Below are 26,174 nucleotides of genomic sequence, written 5' to 3'. Positions count from 1 at the left end.
ATATATTAACCGCCTTCTAGAACTAAACACTCTTTAAAGGAAAAAAATATAAAATAAAAACAAACATAATCCAGACACTGTGCAACATATCCACAATGTCCAGCATGCAACTGAAAAAAAAAAAATCCACAAGACATGAGAAAAGACAGGAAAATGTGATGCACAGTCAAGGAAATAAAAAGAGTCAACAGAAACAGATCCCAATATGACCCAGATGTTGAAATAAGCAGATGAGAAAGTTAAAGCAGCTGTTATATGTTCAAGGATTTAAAGGAAAATATGGAATGAACAGATACAGAAATCTTAGCAGAGGAATGGAAGCTAAGAAAAATAACCAAGGTGAAATCACAGAAATGAAAGGTATAATATCAGAAATGAAACATTCACTGAATGGCCTTAACAGCAGACTGACGATAGCAGAAGACAGGATCAGTGAACTTATAAACATGATACCAGAAACTAACCAAACTGAAATAAAGAAAAAAGACTGGGAAAAAAAATGGACAGAGCTTTAGTAATCTGTAGTACAATGTCATGCAAACTAACACAGGTAAGCGGAGTACCAGAAGTAGGGAACAAAGCAGAAAAAACATTTTTAAAAAACAACTCTTGGGCAAATCATAAACAAACTGCTGAACACCAAAGTTAAAGAAAAAATCTTGAAAGCAGTCATAGAAAAGCAATTCATATATGTGTATAACTGAATCACTCTGCTGTACAGCAGAAATTAACACAACACTGCAAATCAACTATACTTGAATAAAATAAATTTAAAAAAAAGAAAACCTTAAAAACAGAAAAGAAAAGCAATTCATGACATGAATGACATGAGTGATGGCTGAATTTTCATCAGAAACACTGGAGGCCAGTGGACAATGGAATGACATTTTAAAAGCACTGAAAGGAAAAACTATCCAACCAGACTTGTATACCTAGCAAAAATGAGACTAAAAAAAGTCTTTCAGAAAAATGAAAGCTGAAAGAATTTTTCAACAGCAGATAGGGTATTCAGAACTACAAGGAGTGAAAAGCATCAGAAATGGTAAACATGTGGCTAAATATTAAAGACTACAGTTGACTCTTGAACAACCTAACTTTGAACTGTGTGGGTCCACTTAAATACGTGAATTTTTTTCAATAGTAAATACTACAGTACTACACAATCCGAGTTTGGCTGAATCCATGGATACATAACTGCAGATACAGAGGAATCGCAGATATGAAAGGCCAACTGTAAGTTATACTCAGATTTTTGACTGCAAGGAGGATCGACACTCCTAACCCCTGCATTATTCAAGGGTTAACTGTAGTTTCTTTAATCTACTAAATTTCTGTTAAAGACAAAAGACTCTCTAAGCTAAAATAAGTTCATGTGTAGTGGGGTTTATAAGTAGAAGTAAAACATGTAATAGAATGAAGGATGGAAGGTAAATAGAATTCTTCTTCTAAGAGGATATTATGTAAAGGGTAAAAAGGTACAATAGAAATAAAATATAATACTAAAAAAATTTGATTAACCCCAAATAAAGCAGGAAAAGATGAGTAAAAAACAGATGGAATGAATGGGAAATAGTGAGATGGTAGACTTAAACACAGCCATATCAATTATCACATTAAACATAAATGAACTAAGCTATTAACAGAAATGTAAAACAGACATTTTGTTTTATTTTTATCAGGGGCAACATAAGAATACAAAGAACATTTCCTGTAGATACAATGAACCTATCTACAAAACAGAAACAGACTCATAGACATAGAGAACAGACTTGTGGTTGCCTGGGGGGTTGGAGGGTGGGGAGAGGGATGGACTAGGAGTGTGGGGTTGGCAGATGCAATCTATTACATTTAGAATGGATAAACAACAAGGTCCTACTGTATAGCACAGGGATCTATATTCAATATCCTGTGATAATAAACCATAATGGAAAAGAATATAAAAAAAGAATGTCTCTATGTGTATAACTGAGTCACTGCTGTACAGCAAAGATTGGCAGAGCATTGTAAATCAACTATACTTCAATTTAAAAAATAAATAAATAAAAATAAATGATCTGTGCCAAAAAAAAAAAAAAAAAAGAAAAGAAAAGGAAAGGAAAAAAAATGGATCAATCTAAAGAGAGAAACACAAATCTGCAATTGTGGTTAGACGTGTCAACTCTTCTCTCAGTAACTGACAGAACTAGATGACCCCACACCCAACAACTGCAGAACACACATTGATTTCAAGTGCACACTGACCAAGGTGAGAGTATGATAGGCTTTTTTTTTTTTTTGGCCATGCAGTGCGTCACGTGGGATCTTATAACCCGACCAGGGATCGAACCCACTCCCCCTGCAGTGGAAGTGCAGAATCTTAACCACTGGACTGCCAGAGAAGTCCCACAAGTATGATAGGTTTTAAAATAAATCTCAACAAATTTCAAAAAGATTGAAATCTTACAGATTATGTCCTTTGACATTCAGAATGTCAAAGAAAACAATAACAGTAAGATATTTAGAAATGTCCCAATGTTGGAAATTAAACACACTTCTAAACAATTGACATGTCAAGGAAGAAATCACAAGGGAAGGACTTCCCTGGTGGCTCAGTGGTTAAGAATCCACCTGCCAATGCAGGGGACACGGGTTCAAGCCCTGGTCTGGGAAGATCCCACATGCCGTGGAGCAACTAAGCCCATGCGCCACAACTACTGAGCCCACGTGTCTGGAGACCGTGCCCTGCAACAAGAGAAGCCACCGCAATGAGAAGCAGGCACACCGCAACAAAGAGTAGCCCCTGCTCACCACAACTTGAGAAAGCCCACACGCAGCAACGAAGACCCAATGAAGCCAAAAATAAATAAATAAATAAATAAAAATTTTTTAAAAAAAGGAAATCATAAGGGCAACTAGAAAATATTTTTAACTGAATGATAATGAAAACACTGTATCAATATTATGGGATACATCTATAGCTTAGATGAAAATGTATAGCTTTAAATGTCTACATTAAAAAAGAAGGGTTTAAAATCTATGTTCTAAGTTTTCATCTAAGGAAGCTAGAAAAGAACAGAGAAAATTAAACCCAAAGTAAATACAGGCATACCTTGAGGATATTGCAGGTTCAGTTCCAGACCACTGCAATAAAGCGAATATCGCAATAAAGTAAGTCACACAGGTTTTTTTTTTTTTTTGGTTTCCCAGTGCACACAAGAGTTATGTTTACATTACAGTGAAGTAGTCTATTAAGTGTACAGTAGCATTATGTCTAAAAAAAACAATGTACATACTTAATTAAAAAATACTTTATTGTTAAAAAATGCTAACCATCATCTGACAATGCAGATGGTTTGCCACAAACCTTCAATTTGTAAAAAAAAAACGCAGTATCTGTGACATGCAATAAAACGAGGTATGCCTGAAGAAGGAAAGAAATGCTAAAGAGTTTTTTAAAAACCAATGAAAACACACAAACAACTGAAAACTTAACATAGCTAAAAGCTGGCTCATTAAAAGAGTTTTGGAAGTCAAAAACCTTTAGCAAAACAAGGAAAAAAAAAGAGAAAGAAAAATCATTAATCAGTGAGATATATCACTATAAATCCTACAAACGTTAAAATGGTAAGTGAATAGTATGAATTTTTATGCCTATAAATTCAACAACTTAGCATCTAAACTGACACAAGAAGAAACTGAAACTATAAATACCCCTATATGTATTAAAGAAATTGCATTTACAATCAAAACCTTTCCTCCAAAGGAAACCATAGGCCCAGATGGTTTCACTGGTAAATTCTATCAAACATTAAAAGCAGGAATAATACTAATCTTAAACAAATTTTCTCAGATAACAAGAGGGAACACTTTCCAACTCATTTTCTATGACCACCATAACCTTGGTACCAAAAACACAAAGACACTAAAAGAAAATTATGAACCAATACTCTCATGAACAAAGATGCAAAAAGTCCTCAAGAAAATATAACAAAAATCAGCAACATATAAAAAGAAGAATACAGTATGACTAATTGGGATTTATCACAGGAATACAAGGTTGGTTCAAAATTTGAAAATCAAGGACTTCCCTGGTGGTGCAGTGGTTAAGAATCCGCCTGCCAATGCAGGGGACATGGGTTCGAGCCCTGGTCCGGGAAGATCCCAAATGCCGCGGAGCAACTAAGCCCGTGAGCCACAACTACTGAGCCCACGTTCCACAACTACTGAAGCCCACACGCCTAGAGCCCGTGCTCCACAACAAGAGAAGCCACCACAATGAGAAGCCTGTGCACCGCAACGAAGAGTAGCCCCCACTCACCGCAACTAGAGAAAGCCCGTGCACAGCAACAAAGACCCAACACAGCCAAAAATAAAATGCATAAAATAAATAAATTTTTTTTAAAAAAATTGAAAATTGATGTAATTCACTAGTCCATTTTTACTTTTCTATACTTTGCCCAAAGACCTGCTGGGACCACCCTAAACTTTTAATGGAAGAGTCTAAACTGCTTCTAAAAGAAATAGTCTACTGACAAACTTATCGTTAGTCACATCTGAGGGCTCCCCTATACGATCAACTTCTAGCCTTCACAGAACTTTAACATTCTGTTCTCCTTATATCAGAGATCAACATTTGAAAAGGAACATAAAGAATATAAAAAATGCCTCATCTTTTGTAGAAATAGAATGACTATTACACTGTACACTGGTTCCCAGTAAATCAGTCCATGCCTAGTCTAGTTCAAGAAAAAAAAAAAAATCTTTCTTAATGGTCCCTTTAATTAATGAAAGAAAAAGCCCATGGTTGGATAAAAATCTCACTATGAATTAGAAATGCACTAGAGCAACATGGTGTGCACTCAAATGCACTCCAACCCAGGAAACTTGTAATGAAATTTCTCAGCAAAAGGAACTATAAGATAGAGAAAGATCATTCTTTTAGGCATATTAAAGCACTAATTGATTAACATCATTGCTGTTGTTAATAGTATCACTGGAAAAAAAAAAAAATAGTATCACTGGTTGCCCCCAAAGTTAAGGTGGCCTAGGAAAGCAATGGTTAGACCAGATATTGAGAACTATATAACTCAGCATGTTCTCTTCCTAGGAAATTCTGATATATTTTGTGTTCAAAATCTACCCTTAACCCAAAAGTTCTGGTACATTTATCTCCCCTTTTCATTACCTAACTCTTCTTTTATCTTAGTTTCACTGGCTTTATTGGTACTCCCTCAAATCCATTTTAGAAGTAGGAAGATATAAATAAGAAAATATAATACTGAGGTTAAAGAGATTGTACTCATTTTATTTTATTATTTTTTAAAATTTATTTATTTATTTGTTTCTTCTATTTTTGGTTGTGTTGGGTCTTCGTTGCTGCATGCAGGTTTTCTCTAGTTGTGGTGAGCAGGTGCTACTCTTCGTTGCGGTGCACGGGCTTCTCATTGCAGTGGCTTCTCTTGTTGCGAAGCACAGGCTCTAGGCATGCAGGCTTCAGTAGTTAAGGCACGTGGGCACAGTAGTTGTGGCTTGCGGGTTCTAGAGCGCAGGCTCAGTAGTTGTGGCACACGGGCTTACTTGCTCCGCGGCATGTGGGATCTTCCCAGGCCAGGGCTTGAACCCGTGTCCCTTGCATTGGCAGGCGGATTCTTAACCACTGCGCCACCAGGGAAGCCCTGTACTCATCTCAGAATTGAGAAATACTACATTACTTTTTGAGCTATAAAGAAGGACAGATGTACCAAAAACACAGTAGTGAAAAAGGATGGACTGATATTTCAACCAAAGGTTAAAAAAATAGTAATTTTTAGTCTCTTTTCGATCAACAAACATAATGGGTTTACTTTACCTTAATTTCTATCCTTGCTCTGTGAGGAAAAAGCTGTCCAATCATAGAAAAGTCAGTTCCTACCATGCTGATGGCCAAAAAAAACATATCTGTTTCTGTAAAAGTAAAAGATTTAGAAAGACTGAGAATAATCTTCTAAATATTTCAGAGGAAAAAAATCTTACCTTAGTATATATTTTGAGTTAAAAATAAATTTGACAGTACTTAAGTTTTTTATTAAAGTCCAGTAAATCTTTTATCATAGAAATATTTCTACATACACGTACATAGACATATCTCAATTTTACTGCAAGGAACCTCATGGATCTATAAACACCCCCTTTAAACTTTTATACAGAAACATGGTTTAAGAAATTTGCATGTTCAAACCAAAGCAGCTGGAATTTTTAAAAGACATTCTGCCTATCTGGTCTCAAGTGCCTTGAAGAAAACTGTCAGTCATAACCAGTATAATACTGCTGCTACGTAAGCAACTAAGACGTTCTAAGTAGTATGTGAAAGAAAGTAGCTAGAAAAATACACAAGAAACTGCTAATAGAAGTAACCTCAAGAGAACAGGATGGGGGAAGTCAAAGAAGGGAATCTTTCTTTTCATTCTGTATTATTCTGTTGTGTCTGATTTTTTTCCCAAAACAAACTGTATTATTTTTATAATAAAAGTAAGTACTAAGTAACAGCTTGCAATAGGTAATGTATACTTCTCTGTGTACTTTTTATCATTAAAGACTGTATTACACAATAGTGAGGTAGAACATTACTAGGAGCATTAAAAATATTGTTCATTTTTCATTAAAATGGTATTTGTTGTACAGGGATTTGACAAAGAAGAATATTCCAGCCAAAATGACCATAATGCTAACTCCTCAAAAGATTTCTAAGATAAAGTCAGAGATATAGTTCCATCGTGGGGGGCAGGGGAAAGGTGCCAATAAAATTAGCTAGAGAGAAAAATTTGCTAGTTCACATTTTTTTTTTTTTTTTTTTACTTAGGGGAGACCTGGTTTAATTCAGAAACCGAGAAAATAATTCACCTTATTTCCAATAAATAATCTACACAACTTAAAATGAAAATCAGTTACCTTTATTTGACCATGGTTTAGAGTAATAGTTTTTCCTAAAGCTGGAGTATGTAGTTGTAGAACCACGCTCAAATATGGGGTCATTTTCCTCAACAACACAGGGGCCTTTCGTCCTTAAAACTTCTACAGTTAAACTGAAAAACAAGTAAGGAAACAAATAGTAAGTGAGATTTTAATAGCTATATTTTGAAATTTACCATGGCAAAGTCATATCAAAAGTATAATATACATTTGAAGTATGCATATTTTCCAAGAATCTGCAGATTTTCACTCTAGGAAGCAAAAATAAATGTCAACTTTTTTTCAAAATCCTTAACAGCAATACAAAATTTACAAAATATCTTTGGGCCGCCTAAATAATTGTTGTTTACTGACTTCTGCATGTCCCCTATATTTAATATATATTATCTTATCATGCAATACCCAACAGGGGATATTGCAAAATATAAGCATTTTATATTTACATTTTATATTCCTGCACACAAAGCAGTTAAATATGCTTTTAAGAATTTAATTACCAATAAAATCATCATCACCAAATAGTGGAAACAATATGCAAAAACAATTATCATTAATAGTATTACATTTACGTTTATCATAGAATTTACATACTATAAAACAATTCATTACTAATAAAACTGTCAGAAGACTTTCCATCCCTCTTTTTTATTTCCTTACTAATTTAATTTCTTTTTTTATTTTTTAAAATATTTATTTATTTGGCTGCACCAGGTCTTAGTTGCAGCACACGGGATCTTCATACCCTCGAGCAGGATCTTTAGTTGCAGCACGCAGGATCTAGTTCCCTGACCAGGGATCGAACCTGGGCCCCCTGCATTGGGAGCACGGAGTCTTAATCACTGGTCCACCAGGGAAGTCTCTTATCTTCTTTTTTCAAAAAACACACATTGGAAAGACAACTAAATTCCACAATGCCAAATTCAAGAAATTTAATGTTGTAACTAAGAAATTAAGCCAGAAAGTCAACTAAAAATCATAAAATATGTTAAACCTATGTTTCATTGTATTTTCAATAGTTAACACCACACACCAGAATATGGTATTAGTTAATAATACATAGCTTGAATATTGACATCAAGGCTGAGTCAATCTTCGAAATATATTCTCAGTGGAGGACAGCATGTGATTAGTTCAATAGCTCATCTCAATTACCAGTAAAATTAGTAAAACAATGGTAGTAGGTTAGTGGGTGGCAGGTCAGCAGTACCACCTTCTCATATAAAGGACAGCATTATAAAAATTTCTAAAAATTATAAATGAATGTAATCCATCTTCCTATTTATAACATCCATTATGCAAATATAAACATTAGAGTCTAAGTGACAGTGACAAATACAGAAACTCAATGTCTCTCATTAGACAAAGCTCGTTTGTTCTCATAAAACCACAATCTATCTCTCTCTCTCTTTTTTAACTTACCTTTCTTCATCCAAAATAATAGAACCATCTTCTGCCACTTTTACTCGAGGAACCAGCAATGGCCCATCATCCATCTCCTCTTCTATTTCTTCATTATCTTCACCATCAGGAGTACTCTTACCTTCTTGCCTACCAAATGTAAAGGTAGGTTAATTCATACAGCTATGAGAAATATTCCCTGAACATTATGAACTTCTAAAACAAATTACTGCACTTTCAACCTTCTAGCTATTTCCCACTTTCCCTATAACCTAATTGAAAATACTATGTGTTGTTAAGGCCATGGTTATAAGATTTTCTCAAATTTTATCTAGTAGCTTATAATAGGAGTCTTTATTAAAGAGAAATAAAGAGAAATAAATGTTCATCTTTTCTATCTCAATAGAGTATAAGAATAAACCATCCAGATATTATGGAATTAACAAAAATAACCCTTACAGCATTAGTTTCCAGATCATGTTATTACCTCTTCAGAACAACCCTTGGGGGTTAGTTTTTCACGCCCATTTGAAACTTGGAGAAGATAAATTACTTTTGCTCTAGATTACACAACAATAAGAACAGACCAAGAAGCCAAACACAGTTTTCCAAATAATGACTCCGAATTCCATATACTTTCCATTCAATTACATTATCTCCTTAAGGTCTTATTGAAAGAAACATAACCTATAAATCTGTAAAAACATAACCTATTTCTGAAGCTTGTGAGTTCTGCTTTAAAACAATGTGGATTCTAAGAAAGAGTAATCATTACAGGGAATTCCCTGGCAGTCCAGTGGTTAGGACTTGGCACTTTCACTGCCGTGGCCTGGGTTTAATCCCTGATTGGGGAACTAAGATCCGGAAAGCCACATGGTGTGGCAAAAAAAAAAAAAAAAAGTAATCATTACTTAATGATTGTTACTTGAAGTAACAACCAGAAAATCCCAATGTTTCTGCTAATTTTCCACAATTCCCTACCTTGAATTACAAGTCTACAATAACTTCCTAGGAGGTCTCTTGGAGGGATTTCTTAGGAATAAACTAATATATGACAGTGAAGGCTTGTACACAAAAAGAGACTCTCTAACTGGCATCAAAACTATACCTATTGAAGGACAGTGTATGCAAAATGCTTTAAAAAAAAAAAAGGGGGCTTCCCTGGTGGCGCAGTGGTTGAGAATCTGCCTGCTAATGCAGGGGACACGGGTTCGAGCCCTGGTCTGGGAGGATCCCACATGCTGCCGGACAACTAGGCCTGTGAGCCACAACTACTGAGCCTGCACGTCTGGAGCCTGTGCTCCGCAACAAGAGAGGCCATGATAGTGAGAGGCCCGCGCACCGCGATGAAGAGCAGCCCCCGCTTGCCGCAACTAGAGGAAGCCCTCACACAGAAACGAAGACCCAACACAGCCCAAAAAATAAATAAATAAATAATAATTAAAGGTGCTAATAATTTTAAAAAAAGAAAAGAAAAGGAAGGGGAAAGGAGAAAGGAAAGAAAAGGAAATAGAAAAAAAACTATGTTTGCTTGGATAGTCATAGACTAGAACTAGAAAGATACGTTAAAAATGTGGTAACATTTGTGGCCTGCAGGAAGACGGACTAGACGGCAGAAAAACAAAGTTGGAAAACTTTTCTCAGTACACGTTTGTTCCTTTTGAATTTTGTACCATGTGAATATTATCATTCTGAAACAAAACCCTTTTTAATTCTAAAAGCTTTCATTTAAAGTCATAACTCTATTTATACATGTAATACACAAGGAGTGTGAGGCTTTCATGTTGACTTAAATCAAGCAGTAACTTTTATTCTTGTGATTCCATTTAAAAATTCCTATCACATGTAATTTAACTAAAACAGGAGGCATCATTTTATTTCATTTTTTAAAAAAATTTACCCATAACAGAATATATTCAAAACAGATGAGATGCTTACTCTCTTGTCTGGACTGGTGTCAACGATTTTTCAGTTTTCTTTTCTTGCTCCAGTGAAGAACTATTAAACACAAGTCAAAACATACCTTTTAATAAATAAGCAATTTACATTTTGTCAATTCTATCTGAGGAAGAAGCAAATAATTTTAACTTGCAATTTTTTTTTTATGATATACCATAACACTACCATTAATGATGGTGTGGTCCAACACTCCATTTTTCAGTCAAAGACTTTTGTCATCAATATAAACAATTTGTTAGGCCCTAAGTAGGGAACACTCTTCCCTCTAATTCCTCAGTGAAGGCATGAAACAACCTAAGTGGCTTGTTTCCAAGTCCTAGATGTCAAACAACTCAAAACCTAGGTTTCTGGCTCTTCTCTTAACTAAGCCAAAGACGTACTGAGCCTGAAAAAGACTACACTGAAAATATGCCATTACTCCTACATTCACCTGCTACACCATCAACAACACAGTGAGGAGATTTATTATAAACTCTCTGCCTCCCCAGGCTAACTTTGATTAAAGAAGCTTTGTTCTTGGAGGATTTGTTAATCAAATGCCACTGTATTTAATGAGGAGGTAGGATATAAAAATTAGATCACCCCTGGCTTCCCTGGTGGCGCAGTGGTTGAGAGTCTGCCTGCTAATGCAGGGGACATGGGTTCGAGCCCTGGTCTGGGAAGATCCCACATGCCGCGGAGCAACTAGGCCCGTGAGCCACAACTACTGAGCCTGCGCGTCTGGAGCCTGTGCTCCGCAACAAGAGAGGCCGCGATAGTGAGAGGCCCGCGCACCGCGATGAAGAGTGGCCCCCGCTTGCCGCAACTAGAGAAAGCCCTAGCACAGAAACAAAGACCTAACATAGCAATCAATCAATCAATCAATCAATAAATAAATCTTTAAAAAAAAAAAAATTAGATCACCCCTTTAGATCACCTTATAGTATGTAAGAAATGTAAATGGCAAACTTGATTAGAGAAAAGTTGTTTAGTTGGTTTTACTACATCTCAGTAATATAACAAAAGAAATTTTTTTTTTAATCTCAGAGGTAAAGGGCATCTTTACCATCCCAAGAAAAGTTACTTGAAATAGCACTAATTTGTTTTTTTTGTTTTTTTTGTTTTTTGGCTGTGTTGCGTCTTCATCACTGCGTGCGGGCTTTCTCTAGTTGCGGCAAGCGGGGGCTACTCTTTGTTGCGGTGCGCGGGCTTCTCACTGCAGTGGCTTCTCTTGTTGCGGAGCACAGGCTCTAGGCACACGGGCTTCAGTAGTTGTGGCTCATGGGCTCTGAGGCGCAGGCTCACAGGCTCTGGGGTGCAGGCTCGTTTGTGGCACATGGGCTTAGTTGCTCTGCGGCATGTGGGATCTTCCTGGACCAGGGATCGAACCCGTGTCCCTTGCATTGGCAGGCAGATTCTTAACCACTGAGCCACCAGGGAAGTCCAAAATACCACTAATTTTTGTTATAAAATTCTTATCCAAAAAAACATCATATGTGCTATAAATTTTGTCAACATGTTGTTGGAAAACATGAAACTGTACTCTAAAAGTGATACTTACTTAAATCACTATATACTCAAAGAAAGTAAAATAGAAATAAAGTTTACTTACGTCATTGGATTGTTATCTGGCAGGTAATATATGAAGTCTCTCATAGTCATTTTGGAACGATCTGGTGGCCTCTGACTTTCATTTACAGCATATTTGTTTTTCCATTGCTTCTAGATACACAAACACACAGAGATACTTTTATTTTATAAATATGTTATTTATATATTTTATAAATATATAAATTTTACTTTATTTTATAAATATATAAATTTTAGGGGAATTCCCTGGCAGTCCAAAAAAATAAAAATAAATTTAAAAAAAATTTTAAAACGAAGAATTTTAGATGTATATATTTAAGTATACAGCCTATTGTTGCATTCATTGCAAATGCTTGAACATTATTCCTATCACAATTATGCCTAATTTGAGGAAAAATTTTATAAACGGAATATTAAAAAGTTGTAGCACATAAAGGGATTTTAAAACACTAAAGTGACTGGGACTTGGGACTTCCCTGGCGGTCCAGTCGTTAGGACTCCAGGCTTCCACTGCAGGGGGCCGGGGTTCAATCCCTGGTCAGGTAACTAAGATCCCGCGTGCCATGTGGCACAGCCAAAAAATAATAAATAAATAAATAAAGTGACTGGGACTACATAAAAGCTCAATGTATAAAATCATGCTTACTGATGCTGACTAACTACAATAGTGTACTGAAAATTTATACATAGCTTTTATTTGCCCTGTAGTGAACTGGAATTCTGCATATTTTATAAAATTCTTGAAGCAAATGTTTAATTTTTAATTCCCCCAAATAAATCTAATTAAGCAGATTCTATAAAACAGAGAACATTTTTAGAGGCTTAGATTTTAGAAGATATGAATTCAAATCCCATATCCTCCACTGATGTTGGATACAAAGCAAATAACCTCTCTGAGCTTATTTCCTCCTCCTCCTGTGTAAATAGTGATAGCCACTTCACACAGTTGAGATATTTAAATGAGATAATGAATATAAAGCACCAAGGGGGAATTCCCTGGCGGTCCAGTGCTTAGGACTCCATGCTTTACTGCCAAGGGCGTGGGTTCAATCCCTGGTCAAGAAACTAAGATCCTGCAAGCTGTGTGGCACGGCCAAAAAAAAAAAAGCGCCAAGATAAGTGCCTTCGGGCTTCCCTGGTGGCGCAGTGGTTGAGAGTCTGCCTGCCAATGCAGGGGACACAGGTTCGAGCCTTGGTCTGGGAAGATCCCACATGCTGCGGAGCAACTGGGCCCGTGAGCCACAACTACTGAGCCTGCGCATCTGGAGCCTGTGCTCCATAACAAGAGAGGCCGCGATAGTGAGAGGTCCGCGCACCGCGATGAAGAGTGGCCCCTGCTTGCCGCAGCTAGAGAAAGCCTTCGCACAGAAACGAAGACCCAACACAGCCAAAAATAAATAAATTAATTAATTTTAAAAAAAAAAGATAAGTGCCTTCCTCTTAGTTAAAAAAAGGGGGGCATTCTATAAATTAATAATAAGAGCTGACATTTGTCGGGCTCTTACTATTTGCTAGACACTAGTCTAAATTTGTCAATTTAGAAAACATCACCAATTCATTTTGTTCACCTACACTTGTCTTAATTCAAATGAATATAACTCGCGTCAACTGGACATTTTCACGAAAAATCTCACTGAAGGTTTAGTTTATAAATACATCTGTACGTGTATCTGTATACGTGTGTGCACACATGTAAAACTTCTATTTGTGGCCTCCGCCAAAAACAATGAAATATAGATGAAAAAAATATGCAAAAATTAATATCGTGGAAAAAATAGCTTATTAACTCTATGGTGCTTCTCAATCATTCTGTTAACAAAAGGGGATATTGTGGGACTTCCCTGGCAGTCCAGTGGTTAAGACTCTGCGCTTCCACTGCAGGGGGCACGGGTCCAATCCCTTGTTGGGAAAGATCTGGGCAGCAAAAAACAAACAAACAAACAAACAAAAGGGGATATTCTATTAACATGAGGGCTGTTACTTGGTTTTGTTTTCCTCATCAAAATGCTACAGATGCTTGTTCTTCCTCCAAATGATGCCTAACATAAAAACAGAAATCTAGCAGGCAACAATCAGAATTCTGATTTTTCTACCATACCTTCTCTTTCCTCAATTCTTCTTTTAACATTTCTCTCAGTTTCTGGGCTTTATATATCCGGTATCTGTCTGAGCATGGCTGTTTCTCTTTTGTTGGAACAGGGTTTGGCTGTGGAGCTTCTTGATTAACTGTAGATAAAGGATGAGGTTCTGAAGGAACACTGACACTAGGTTTAACCAGACTAAAAGTACTTGATACTCGCTTTCTTCTCTGTGAAACGGTAGAGGAAGATTTACTGGATTCTTCAACATCCTTCCCACCATCAGTCTTTTCATCACTGTTGAAATTTAAAAAGAAAAAAAAAAAAAGGGCACCATGGATCTTCTTTTAAATATTTGAGGCTTAACAACTAGTCTGACAAAAATCCAAAAGAGCAAAATCTCATTAGTAATAATCAATGACTTAAACAGTGGTTGCAATAAAATTTTTGTTCAGTACATATTTTTAACAGATATGGAATTCTAATGAAGACTGATGATCCTTTTCAAACTTCAAATCCCTAAGAACATTATAGCACATAATTTTATGCTCATGCTAGGTACCTCAAAAAACAAACAAAAAACCTAAGTTACAAAACAAAGCTTAATTTGCCTAATTTGAATTACTCGATAACTGAGAGGTTTTTTTTCTTTTGATAGCTCTAAAAAAATTTTTTTAATTAAAATATAGTTGATTTACAATATTATATTAGTTTCTGGTGTACAGCATAGTGATTCAGTATTTTTACAGACTGTACACCATTAAATGAGAGTTGTTTTATAAAATTAAGTTTATAATTCACATTGACACTTCCTAAAGTGATCTAAATTTTTGGCATTTTACTTTAATTATCAACTTGAGATTAGTTAAACCAAACAAAATATCAAACCTCTGAAATATTTGTATTGCAGTATTTGAAGACATTCATTTAGCTACATTAATCAAACCAAATTCTGTTTGAGGCAAAAATCATTTATCTTTTGTCAGGTATAACTCTACTTATTCAGCTATCAAAATAAACTCTTCACTCAAAAAAAGTACTCAGTCACTTCAAATTACATATCCAAATTCAGATTGGATATAAATATTTCAGGAATGGCCTGAAAGCAAATTAAGAGGGTATAAGTCAAGAATTAAAAGCAGTCTACTTTTTTCATATGTTATGATTAGTTGTATATAAAAGTGAAAAAATGCCTAAACCTATAGAATAATTTTTCCAAAAAGTATCCAATTTAAATTCTTATCTCAGCCCTTATAATGTGATACATGTGCCATTTGCATTTCACCCAATCAAGATGAATGCATAAGGACAGAACATATACCCTATGGATTTTTACAATTAGCAAAGACCCACCAAAAAAAAAAGGAAACACATGATAAAAAACCAAGTATAGTCCCTAAATGTCAAGTCTAAGAAAGCAATATCCTTGAGCTTAAATGTCTCAAGACTACAGAATAAGTAATTTACTAAATTATCAATAATCATACATTCACATGTAGTTAACAGGATCTCTGTGAACTTTATTAATTTAACAGTAACTGGTATTTCTATTCCACTGTTGGGAGAAATTCTGAAACAAATTCATGTAAGAAACTTGGAAATTACTAAGCATCATTAAGCTATCAAAATAATACTCTATACTCAGCACCAGCTGAGGTCAACAGAAGCCAAGCCAAAAGAGAAAAGAATAAGATTGTCACCTTCCTGTCACAGTATAAATTTATACCATCTCACTGTTATTTAATAGGGTTGGTTTTCACTGGTTTCCTCACATTTATAGTATAAAAACAGAGGCCATTATTAGCTCAACATGTCTTAACTTTAACTACTTTGCTCCATCACCTTTAAACACCTAAAGGTAGGCAACTATTCTGTCATGTCCTGTGCAAGACAGTTTATATCAGTTATTTCTAATCTCCACAATAACTCTCCGAAGCAAGAGTTACATTATCCCCATTTTGCAGATGAGTACATTCTGCCTGGGCAAAGTCCATAAATTGTTAACTTAAGAAGAAGAATCCTGAATCTAAACGTGGTACATGACACATGCTTTTCTGTTCAGAAAACATGGTCACCATAGTTAAAGGGGCACACCCTCAAATCAAAATAAGTAACCAGACTTCCTTTCCATTGACATAAATCAGCAGAATCAAAGTAACACTGCACTTCTTTTAAAAATAAATGTTTTCAAGATTTAAAAAAAGACAACTTGCTCCCGTAAAGTACTCCAAAAGAATGAAAACTGCAGTTTTCATTGAATAGTACCACGTGTGGATTTTCTTGGACTGCTAGACCTGGATTCCTCCCACCACCACTTGAAGACATGGTCCCCTCCCCGAGAATCTACACGCTGTAACAAAATCCACACTTGCCACACCGTAGTTAGAGGGACCAACTACAGTTGGCAGTGTGTTCTTCGGCCTCAACTGTCAGGCTTAGTACAAGCGAGGGGGTACTTCTACGGTAAAGTTTCTTTGCTCAGCTTCCAGGTGACACGCCCGGAGAGGCGGGGCAGATGAAAATGCTCCCCTCTGCAAGTACTTACCTGCTCTTGGGAGTCTTTTCTCGGGGCTCCGCTTCCCCGCAGTCCACTGGAGGCACATCTGTGGATTCCGCTGGCTTCGGGACAGAGGCCGCTGCAGGCTCCGGCGGCCTGGGAGCCTCTCGTTCACGCTGTGGATTGGGGGCGGTGGAGCCCCTGGCGCCTGCTCCAGGCCTGACATTGGGCTTCACACTAAGGCGTGCCCTGCGGAACATGGCGGAGCCAGGGGGCCCGGGGAGGCGACCCCACGGCCGCTCTCAACCCCGAGCCCCGGCCGCTGCCCAGAGAGGGCTTTAGGAACTACGCCTTTCCCACAAAGCCACACCACCAGCCCAGCGGGCAGCTACCGCAGTTTCACGCCCCCGCCGCCGCCTCCGATCTCCCGCCGCCGCCTCTTCTTCATGACCCTGCTACACTAATAGCTAAGTTTCCCCCGGTACCTTATTCCCCGCCCTCAGAGGGCGCCGGAACTGATTGCGTCATCATCCAGCGCCGCGGAATGACGCACAGCACCGGAGCCATGGTAACCGTCAAGTTATGGAGCCTGGGTTACCTGCGAACCGGAAATTGAGACGCCAGACGATGTACTCTTACCTCTCCAGGGCTCCTCAGGATTTGTTCAAAAGAGAGGAAGGAGGTAGTCAGTCCTTCAGCCCAAACTTTTACAGGAACTATTAAAATCCCTGGCCGTAGGACTTCCCTGGCTGTCCAGTGGTTAAGACTCCGCGCATCCACTGGGGGTGGTGCGGACTCCATCCCTGGTTGGGAACTAAGATCCCGCAAGCTGCGCGGCGAGGCGGGGTGGGGGTGGGGGGGAGAATGCTGGCAAAACCAGAAAACAAACAAAAACAAATTGCTGGCTTTTTTTTTTTTTAAGAGGGTCCTGTAGAACACTGCCTGTTCATCAGCACATCCCTAAGGCTTAAAAATTCTAAAATGAGAGGCTTCCCTGGTGGCGCAGTGGTTAAGAATCTGCCTGCCAATGCAAGGGACAGGGGTTCGAGCCCTGAGCCCTGGAGGGGGAAGATCCCCGTGCGCCACAACTACTGAGCCTGAGCTCTAGAGCCTGCGAGCCACAACTACTGAGCCCACGTGCCACAACTACTGAAGCCCGCGCACCTAGAGGCCGTGCTCCGCAACAAGAGAAGCCACGACGATGAGAAGCCCTCGCACCACAACGAAGAGTAGCCACCGCTCACCGCAACTCGAGAAAGCCCAAGCACAGCAACGAAGACCCAACACAGCCATAAATAAATAAATAAATTTATTTTTTTTTTAATTCTAAAATGAGTAGAACATAGATTAGAAATTAAAGTGTGAAGAAAGTGATAATAGTTAACTCCTAGAAAGGGAACTGCGTTTCTGGGAAACACAACGTGGGAAAAAAGAACATTCACTGTATATCCTTGTTTAGTTTTTAATGTGAATGTAATACCTGTTCGAAAATTATTATAGTTAATGGGAATTCCCTGGCGGTCCAGTGGTTAGGACTCCGCACTTTCACTGCTGAGGGCATGGGTTCCATCCCTGATCAGGGAACTAAGGTCCCGCAAGCCCCGCAGCACAGCCAAAAGTTTAAAAAGAAGAAAAAAAGGAAAAAAATATGGTTAAAACTTTGTAAAATTTTTAAAAAATATGTTATTAGGCTCATTTGGGGAGAAACATGGAACTTTTTAAAAATATATATTTTTTTTAATTTATTTTGGTGCACCGGGTCTTAGTTGCTGCGCTTGGGCTCGTCATTGTGGCATGCAGGATCTTAACTGGTGCCATGCATGCAGCATCTAGTTCCCTGACCAGGGATCGAACCCTGGGCCCCCTGCAGTGGGCGCTCAGAGTCTTACCCACTGGACCACCAGGCTAGTCCCAAAACTTTGTGAATTAACGTGAGCATTCTTAATCTGCTTCAGGAGGGAGCAACAGAGCAATAAGCAAGACATTCTGTGTGGGAAAGGAAAATTCAACAAATGAACAAGATAATTTAAGAATTATTAAATGCCATGAAAGAAATTTAGAGGGTAATATGACAGAGGTTAATGGGAGGCTGGCTTACTTTATGTAGGGTGGTTAGGGAAGTCCTCTATGATAAGAGGGAAAATGTCCAGAGATGAGGCTGACTCTAGAGATTATGGGCCAGTGTTTGAACCAGTAATACAATTCCCCTGATTCATGGAAAACAAAGGCCTGACTTCCTTCTTGGAAGGAGAAGAAAATTCTACAAGAACATCCTGCTACATTAATGACAAAATGTCAAAGAAATAAAATCCCAAACTGATCGAAGAGATTGCTAGGTCATCCAGAAGGAGAAAGAAGAGAGACAAGTGTTTTTAAGAGTAGGAAAGCAAGGCTGAAAGTACAGAGAGAAAAGATTCTTTCAAGACTGGGAAGGAAATGGAGGTCTGTGGGCTCCCTCCAGTACTCTGGAGAGGGAATAGGACCTCAAACACACCTAAGGAAGCCCAAGGAGTTGAGAAAAATAACCCCTGCTGCAGATATCTCAGGAGTCTTGGAGCTACTGCCAGAACCATACAGCTTTAAGCAACATATTCCGGTATAGACTGAAGACATGAGGCCTTTCCCCAAACTCTCTGTTTCACCTAAGAGTCTATGGTACTCCCACAATTCTGCAGGTAAAGAAGTAAATAATGACTAGGATTTAATTTCCCATTTGTAAAGGGATGGGAACAGAGTCAGATTCAATTTTACTATTTAACATAAAATCATAAGCTATTTGTTACACATCCCAAGTTTGTACAGTCTTTTTTTTTGAATTTTTGAATTTTATTTTATTTACTTTTTTATACAGCAGGTTCTTATTAGTCATCAATTTTATACACATCAGTGTATACATGTCAATCCCAATCGCCCAATTCATCATTTTAAAATAATTCTGAGACTCACGTTTTGATCGTGGCTCAGCTCACGGCTAGCTGTGTGACCTTGGGCGGTCACATAATTCCTCCTAGTTTGTACAGTCTTAACGGCATCATAGTAATTTTGAAAGTCTCCAGTTTTCTCTGGCAAACACACCCAACATTTCTTGTATACATGGGATACATCATGTGTATCCCTACAACTCAAAAACTATATTTTCAGTTGCAAAGAAAAAGCTCAATTAGACTCTTAAGACCACACAGAGAAACAACTCTACTTAAGTTCAATCCCAAACTCCTTCCCTCCCTTCCTCTTTAGATGGTCTCTTTATAAAGAGCCTGGCCAGAAAGTCAATCTTTTCCCCTGCTCAAGTTACTGCAGAAGAGGTCCCTAAGTGGAGACACCTGGCCTGTAAGCAGTATTGAGGAGGAGGGGTGGGACGTAGGGAGAGTGATAAGCACGAAAGGCTCTCTGAGGTTGAAAGAATGATGACAAGTATAGCTAATATGTTGAGTGCTATCCTGTGCTGGGCACTTACTACTTCACATATATTAACTTGATTAATGAAGGAGGTACAATTACCTCCCCATTTTACTAATAAGGAAGCTTTAATGCAATGAAATGACATTCCCAAGTTCACATAACTACTCATTGGGAGAGCTGGGCTTTGTACCCAGACATTCCATCTCCAGAACCCTCAGGTAATTTTTATGAGATGAAATAAAAATTGTTGAAGCTTGGTCTTATATACTTGGAGGTCCATTATAGTATTTTCTATACTTTTGTATATGTTTGAAATCTTCCAAATTAAAAACTTTAAAAAAAAAGGGTTATTTCAGGGTGTCCAGACTAACTCTACACATTTCTCAGTTTGTAATAATTAACGGAATAGATGAAGAAAATAAGTATCAAGCATCTTTACACATCTGTTTCTAGCAATGGCAGATGCTCCATAGCTTTTACATAGGTTTAAGGTTATTCTGGGCTATTCTGAATTCGTGGTAAGACTTCATTCCCTAGCATTCTCTCCCCATCACACAACCCAGGCACAGAGCCACAGAACTCCTAAAGTACTGTCGAGTGACAAGGGCACTGGGATCAAACGGGAAATGAACAGACTTTGAAGTCCGTTTTAAATCTGAATCTTATTTCTACCCGTCCCTACCTATTAGGTCAGCGCTTCTGGTCTCAGAGTCTCGGCCGCCTGTTTCATAAAATGAGAACAATGAAGTCTACCTTGCAGGCTTGGTGCGTGAATAAAGAAGGAAAATATGAAGGGCCAACACTGGCTTTCAAAGAGTTAACCCTCAATCTGTTCTGTCCCCTTACTCCCCTTCCCGCCTCTGCAACGGGATGAAAAAAAGCAACGTTCCTTTTCGAAAAGTTAGATATTGTAGCGTTTAACGTCGTTATCAAAAAAATAAGGGCTGGTTAAGTCCCAGTGACCGGTACACAGAGGGAAAATCCACACACGTCTATGCCTCGCTCAGACACAGGACCTGCTTTCTCGACTCTAGCAAAATTGCACGGCCGAAAGGCCCCGGGGGCGGATGACTAACCCCGGAGCCGCGGCTCCTGGGCCCTAGTCGGGCACCGCCCCGCCCTCCCGGCCACGCACGCGCAGTCACTCGCCGGCCTCGCCGTCTGCTGTTGTCTGGCCTCGTTGGGCTGGGCCGTCCACCGAGCACAGGCGTATCCCTGCTGAGGGCCCGCGCGGGCTTAGGCTTCCAGATCGACGGGTGGGGACGGCCGCTGAGCGTGCGAGCAAGTCGTTGCTTTTCCGAGTCGCTCTTTTCCAGGCTCGGTCCGGTGGTCAGCATGGCCCGTGAGTATACGGACGGGTAGGGGAAGCGGCGGGGAGCGTCCGGCGAGCAAGTCGAGTTCCAAGGCGCGGCGGGCGGGCAGGCGGAGTACAGCTGGTGAAACCCCTTCCGTCCGGCGCGGTGGTGACCCGGTTTTTAGTCAGCAGAGGGAGAGGGACGGTTGGCTCCGGTCCGGCCTGAAAGGTCGGGCAGGTGCCCCTCGGGTGCGAGTTTACACGGTAAGGAACACCTCCCCGGTGGTGGGGTGTGTGGAGCCCCGGGAGGGATCCTGGTCTGGAGGTGGTTTATAGCTGGTACTTAATACTCAAGGTCGTGAGGCCTAACGAGGACAGGGAGCTGCAAGTCTCCTCTCTAGTTCTTTTGTTTGGCCCTCGAAGGTAATGTTTTACAGGCATCTGTAATGCTCGCTTAACAGTTGAATTATGGTGGGCCAACGTGTGCGAGGTGTAATCTGTGGTGTATCTTTCTCTCTCCACCCACACCTCTCAAAAGCCAGAACTTATTTTGGAATACTGGCCCACAGAGGCAGACGATTGGAACGCCTCTTTTAAGAGATCTGGTGTTTATAGCCAGTGAACATCTTAACTGGTATCATAAAACTGTCAGGAACTTAAGTGTTTACCTTTAAGCGTCCTCCTTGTCGTCAGATCCCCGGAACACCATTCAGTGCAGTACTCTGCTGGCTTATCTCTTAAAAAGCAAACTTCAGATGCATTTAAATAAGACCCTTAGAATGGAATTATTAATTTTGGAGATGGAAAAATAACATCACTATTTCTCTTTGTAGGCGGAAATCAACGAGAACTTGCCCGCCAGAAAAACATGAAGAAATCCCAGGAAATTAGTAAGGGAAAAAGAAAAGAGGATAGCTTGAGTGCCTCTCAGAGGAAACAGAGGTGAGTTATACTAAAGGAATTCTCAAGTCGCAGAAGTTTTCATTTTGGAGAATGGAAAGCAGTTTTTAAATCCTTAGTAGAACTAGGCCTGCAGGAAGGGGTAACAGCTGCATATCTGTTGTGTGCCAGGCATACTAAAATTATAAGCGGTAGTCATTATCCCAACCCATGGATGAAGAATTTAAAGCTCTCAAGCTATAATTTGTCTTGCAGAGAATCTCATGCAACTCCACCACAACCATAAGAATTTCATTTAGCTTCCATGTGCAAGACATTGTTAGGTGCTGAGGGTAAACATTTTCCAAGCAGACATCCTACTCATACTAGTCTGGATGACAGGTCACCAATTATATTGATAACTTCTGAAAGAGACACAAAGTATATGTAGTTATATTGACTTCTGAAGATCCATTGGATTGGAGAGAGTGCAGGTGCACTGTCTTGACATACAAGTGACAATACAAAACTGCTACAGAAATATCAGTACTTTGAGACTACAGCTTAAGATTTTTTTAAAAAAACATTCATCTTTCTAAAAAATAGTTAGCCAAATTTCATTTTGTTCTAAAATCAAATTTTGTTGTTCATGTGAAACTTGGAGGCGAGGTGAAGAATTGACTACACAGGCTCCATCGTGGCTTCTCTGTGGTTCTCAAGGCTGGCTGCACATTAGAACCACCTGGGAAAACTTGATGTCTGCTCAAGCCTGTGCCTTACACCCAGCCCTGATTTAATTGGTGTGGGGTTGGACATTAAAAGGTGCTCTAGGTAAATTTTATTATACTTAAGTTAAACCTGACTTTAAAAGCTCCCCAGGTGATTCTGATATGCAGTCAGAGTTTAATGAAGTTGAAGCCCTTAATTATCACTTCACACTGTCTTTCTATGACATTTATTGTTAAAGTGATAAGCTTTGCTTTAAATTTGTTTACTTACATTGGAGTAGAAGTGAACCAATCAGTGGAATGGTACAGATCAGTAACCCTGAAATAATATTTTTATTGGGAAACTTAGTGTAGCTTGGCTCAGTGATAGTCACTGCTCAATGACTACCCACTGCTTACAAAGCTCTGTGCTAGATGCTCTATATTTATTACCTCTATTCATCATAATCATGAAAAGTGCTATTAGCCCCAATACATGCAATGAGAGACTGGGGCTCTGAACCTCAATAACATTACTAAGATCATACAGCAAGCACAGCAGAGTTTGGTTACAAACAGAAAAATAACTATTACAGTTTTTATTCAGAACACCTCATTTTTTTTTGTAGCTGTCTTGTTTTTCCTTCCTTCTCATTCCTTGTTTTTGCTATTGGCCTCTCAGAAATGTCTTACTAACATGGACAGAGCTACTCATCCTGAATTAAAATCTAATACTAAATATATGCAATAACAACATAGGAAAGAGCCTGGACTTTGAAATTGGACAGACCTTAGTTTTTATGTGATTTGGGGCAAATTATTTAGCTCTAAGCCTTTAACTTTTTTTTTTTAATCTGAAACATAGGGACAATAACTCAAGGTTGTTGTGGGACTTAATCCAGAGCCAGCCAAGTGCCTGGCACATAGTAGGTGTTGAATACATAGACATTTAATATATTTTTTAATACGGGCTCATGGACCATCCAGCCCAAGTAATCTGGTTTTAGTTCACAGTATGTGAAGGTTCAGCCAGAGACACAAAGGGTTAAGAAAATGCCCTGAATATCCTGCTTTTTGGCTTGTAAGAAACTGAATTGATTCATAACATCTATGTCCTAATCCTAGGTACCACTTAGGATATCTAGAAGACTTCTGAAATGCCCCTTCATTCACGAAAAAATTTATAGTGAATTAACTTTGTTGACAACCAAGATTAATTGCCATTATTTCTACATATAGCTGCCTCATGTCAGATGGTGTGCTTGTGTGTGTGTGTGTGTGTGTGTGTGTGTGTGTGTGTGTGTGTGTGTGTGTGTGTGTGTTCCTCAGAACAACCTGGTATGTATTACTCTAATTTTGAAAAGACTTGGAGGTTATTTATCCAAGGTCATGACAACAGTACAGACTGTATTCAAAATAAGATCTGACTTCAAAGCCTTTCCATTCTTCACCTTCCCATTTTATCTCCGTCCATGCAAATGGAAAGACATGAAAGTTTATATCTTCTTTTAAATTGTTTTCTAATATACTGAATGGATTATTATAGAAAACAAATGAGAACATAAAATCAGTTTTTCTGTAACAACTTACAGCCTTTTTCCCCCATATAGGGACTCTGAGATCATGCAACAAAAGCAGAAGGCAGCCAATGAGAAGAAGTCTATGCAGACAAGAGAAAAATGATGACTATTGGAAAACCTGGGTGCTGCTGCTAACTAAGTGTATCATAAGTTCTATGATCAAGATTTCGTAGCGTGAACAGTCAGTACATATGTTATATCCCTATACAACTATTTTACACGTTACCTTTCAGCCTGACTTAGTGTGATGTTTCAGAACCATTCTTCAAAGAATAAAGCACTAACCATGCGTGTGACATATTGGTGAACATTGTTTTTTATCACCAGTGAGCATTTGTACAATTTATTAGAGAGGTAATATGATCAGGTAACAGGATATTATATATAAATCTAGAATCTTTGTCATAAACTTTTTAAAAGTATATCTTTAAAGTCAACTTTATTGTATAATAGAATTTGAGATACATTTATCTAATTTTGCTTTGTAATCAGCTAGTTTGCTTGAAAATTTTACAAAAAATAGTACAAACCACCTGGAATAGCAGCTAAATGAACATAAACTAAATGAGGTCTCAGTAAGAGTTCTACTTAGAGCTTTAAAATTTTCTGGAATAAGTGCTTTTTTTTTTTTTAAAGAATTTCTTTTTCTTTTTTTTTTTAAAGAAATTTATTTTATTTTTGGCTGTGTTGGTTCTTCGTTGCTGCATGTGGGCTTTCTCTAGTTGCGGCAAATGGGGGCTACTCTTCGTTGCGGTGCGCCGGCTTCTCGTTGCAGTGGCTTCTCTTGTTGCAGAGCATGGGCTCTAGGCATGCGGCTTCAGTAGTTGTGGCATGCGGGCTCAGCAGTTATGGCTCGTGGGCCCTAGAGCACAGGCTCAGTAGTTGTGGCACACGGGCTTAGTTGCTCCACAGCATGTGGGATCTTCCCAGACCAGGGCTCGAATCCATGTCCCCTGAGTTGGCAGGTGGATTCTTAACCACTGCACCACCAGGGAAGCCCCTGCCTTTTTTTTTCTTAATAGAGTTTATTTTGCAGAGCAAAATTAGGGTTGCAAAAAAATTTAGATTTCTCCTCTACCCCCTTGCCCTACTCATACATAGCCTCCCCATTATGAACATCCCCTATCAGAGTGGTACCCTTGCTGTAACTGATGAACCTACATTGACACATCATTATCACCCAAAGTACATAGTTTACATTAGGATTCACTCTTTGCGTTCTAAGGGTGCCTTTTTTTTTTTGTGGATATGTTAATGTTTATTGTTTTTAGTTGAAGTATAATTGACTTAGAATATTAGTTTCAGGTGTGCAACATAGTGATTCAATGTTTTTATACATTACAAAGTGATCACCACAATGTCTAGTCACCATCACCACAAAAAGTTACTATAATATTATTGACTATATTCCTTCCCTACGCTGTACATTATGTCCCTGTGACTTTTTTATTTTTTAGCTAAGTTTGTATCTCTTAATCTTTTTCCCATATACTGTGCATTTTCCCACCTTCCTCCACTCTGGTGACACCAGTTTGTTCTCTGTACCTGTGAGTGAATTGCTGTTTTGTTACATTTGTTCATTTGTTTTGTTTTTTAGATTGCACATGTAAGTGAAACCATATGGTATTTGTCTTTCTCTGTCTGGCTTATTTCACTTAGCATAATACTCTCTGTGTCCATTCATGTTGTCACAAATGGTAAGATTTCATTCTTTTTTATTGCTGAGTAATATTCCATTGTATATGTGTACATATACACCATAGCTCCTTTATCCATTCATCTCTCAAGGGACAGTTAGGTTGCTTCCATATCTTGGCCATTGTAAGTGCTGCAGTGAACGTAGGGGCAGATAAATCTTTTCAAATTAGTGTGTTTGTTTTCTTC

The 26,174-nt window shown here is 38.5% G+C and overlaps 2 protein-coding genes across 6 annotated transcripts in view; one reads left to right on the top strand and one right to left on the bottom strand.

Moving 5' to 3' along the window:
* BDP1 (BDP1 general transcription factor IIIB subunit) overlaps positions 1-17,268 on the bottom strand; it is an 87,184-nt gene extending 69,916 nt beyond the window's left edge. For 4 of the 5 annotated variants that reach the window (XM_082373210.1, XM_082373213.1, XM_082373212.1 and 1 more), the window contains exons 1-7: positions 16,477-17,266; positions 13,952-14,228; positions 11,876-11,985; positions 10,264-10,323; positions 8,347-8,475; positions 6,907-7,040; positions 5,828-5,922 (exon numbers count right to left, since the gene is read on the bottom strand). In XM_082373210.1, coding sequence (XP_082229336.1) covers positions 5,828-5,922; positions 6,907-7,040; positions 8,347-8,475; positions 10,264-10,323; positions 11,876-11,985; positions 13,952-14,228; positions 16,477-16,688 — 1,017 coding nt within the window. In that variant the 5' untranslated portion in view covers positions 16,689-17,266. Of the gene's footprint in view, positions 1-5,827; positions 5,923-6,906; positions 7,041-8,346; positions 8,476-10,263; positions 10,324-11,875; positions 11,986-13,951; positions 14,229-16,476 lie in introns of all 5 variants that reach the window. The other variant, XM_082373211.1, reaches the window with a different exon arrangement.
* Positions 17,269-20,952: 3,684 nt separating this feature from the next.
* Positions 20,953-24,586, top strand: LOC309619386 (small EDRK-rich factor 1). The gene is made up of 3 exons (XM_082374543.1): positions 20,953-21,172; positions 21,958-22,066; positions 24,321-24,586. The coding sequence occupies exons 1-3, from the start codon at positions 21,166-21,168 to the stop codon at positions 24,391-24,393; spliced, it is 189 nt and encodes a 62-aa protein (XP_082230669.1). The 5' UTR covers positions 20,953-21,165; the 3' UTR covers positions 24,394-24,586.
* The last annotated feature ends 1,588 nt before the right edge of the window (positions 24,587-26,174 follow it).

The sequence above is a fragment of the Balaenoptera borealis genome (genome assembly GCF_965194805.1).
Source record: "Balaenoptera borealis genome assembly, chromosome: 2".
In the NCBI taxonomy this organism is placed as follows: domain Eukaryota; kingdom Metazoa; phylum Chordata; class Mammalia; order Artiodactyla; family Balaenopteridae; genus Balaenoptera; species Balaenoptera borealis.
Note: the sequence above shows the minus strand (reverse complement) of the source record. Positions and strands in the feature narration are given on the sequence as shown.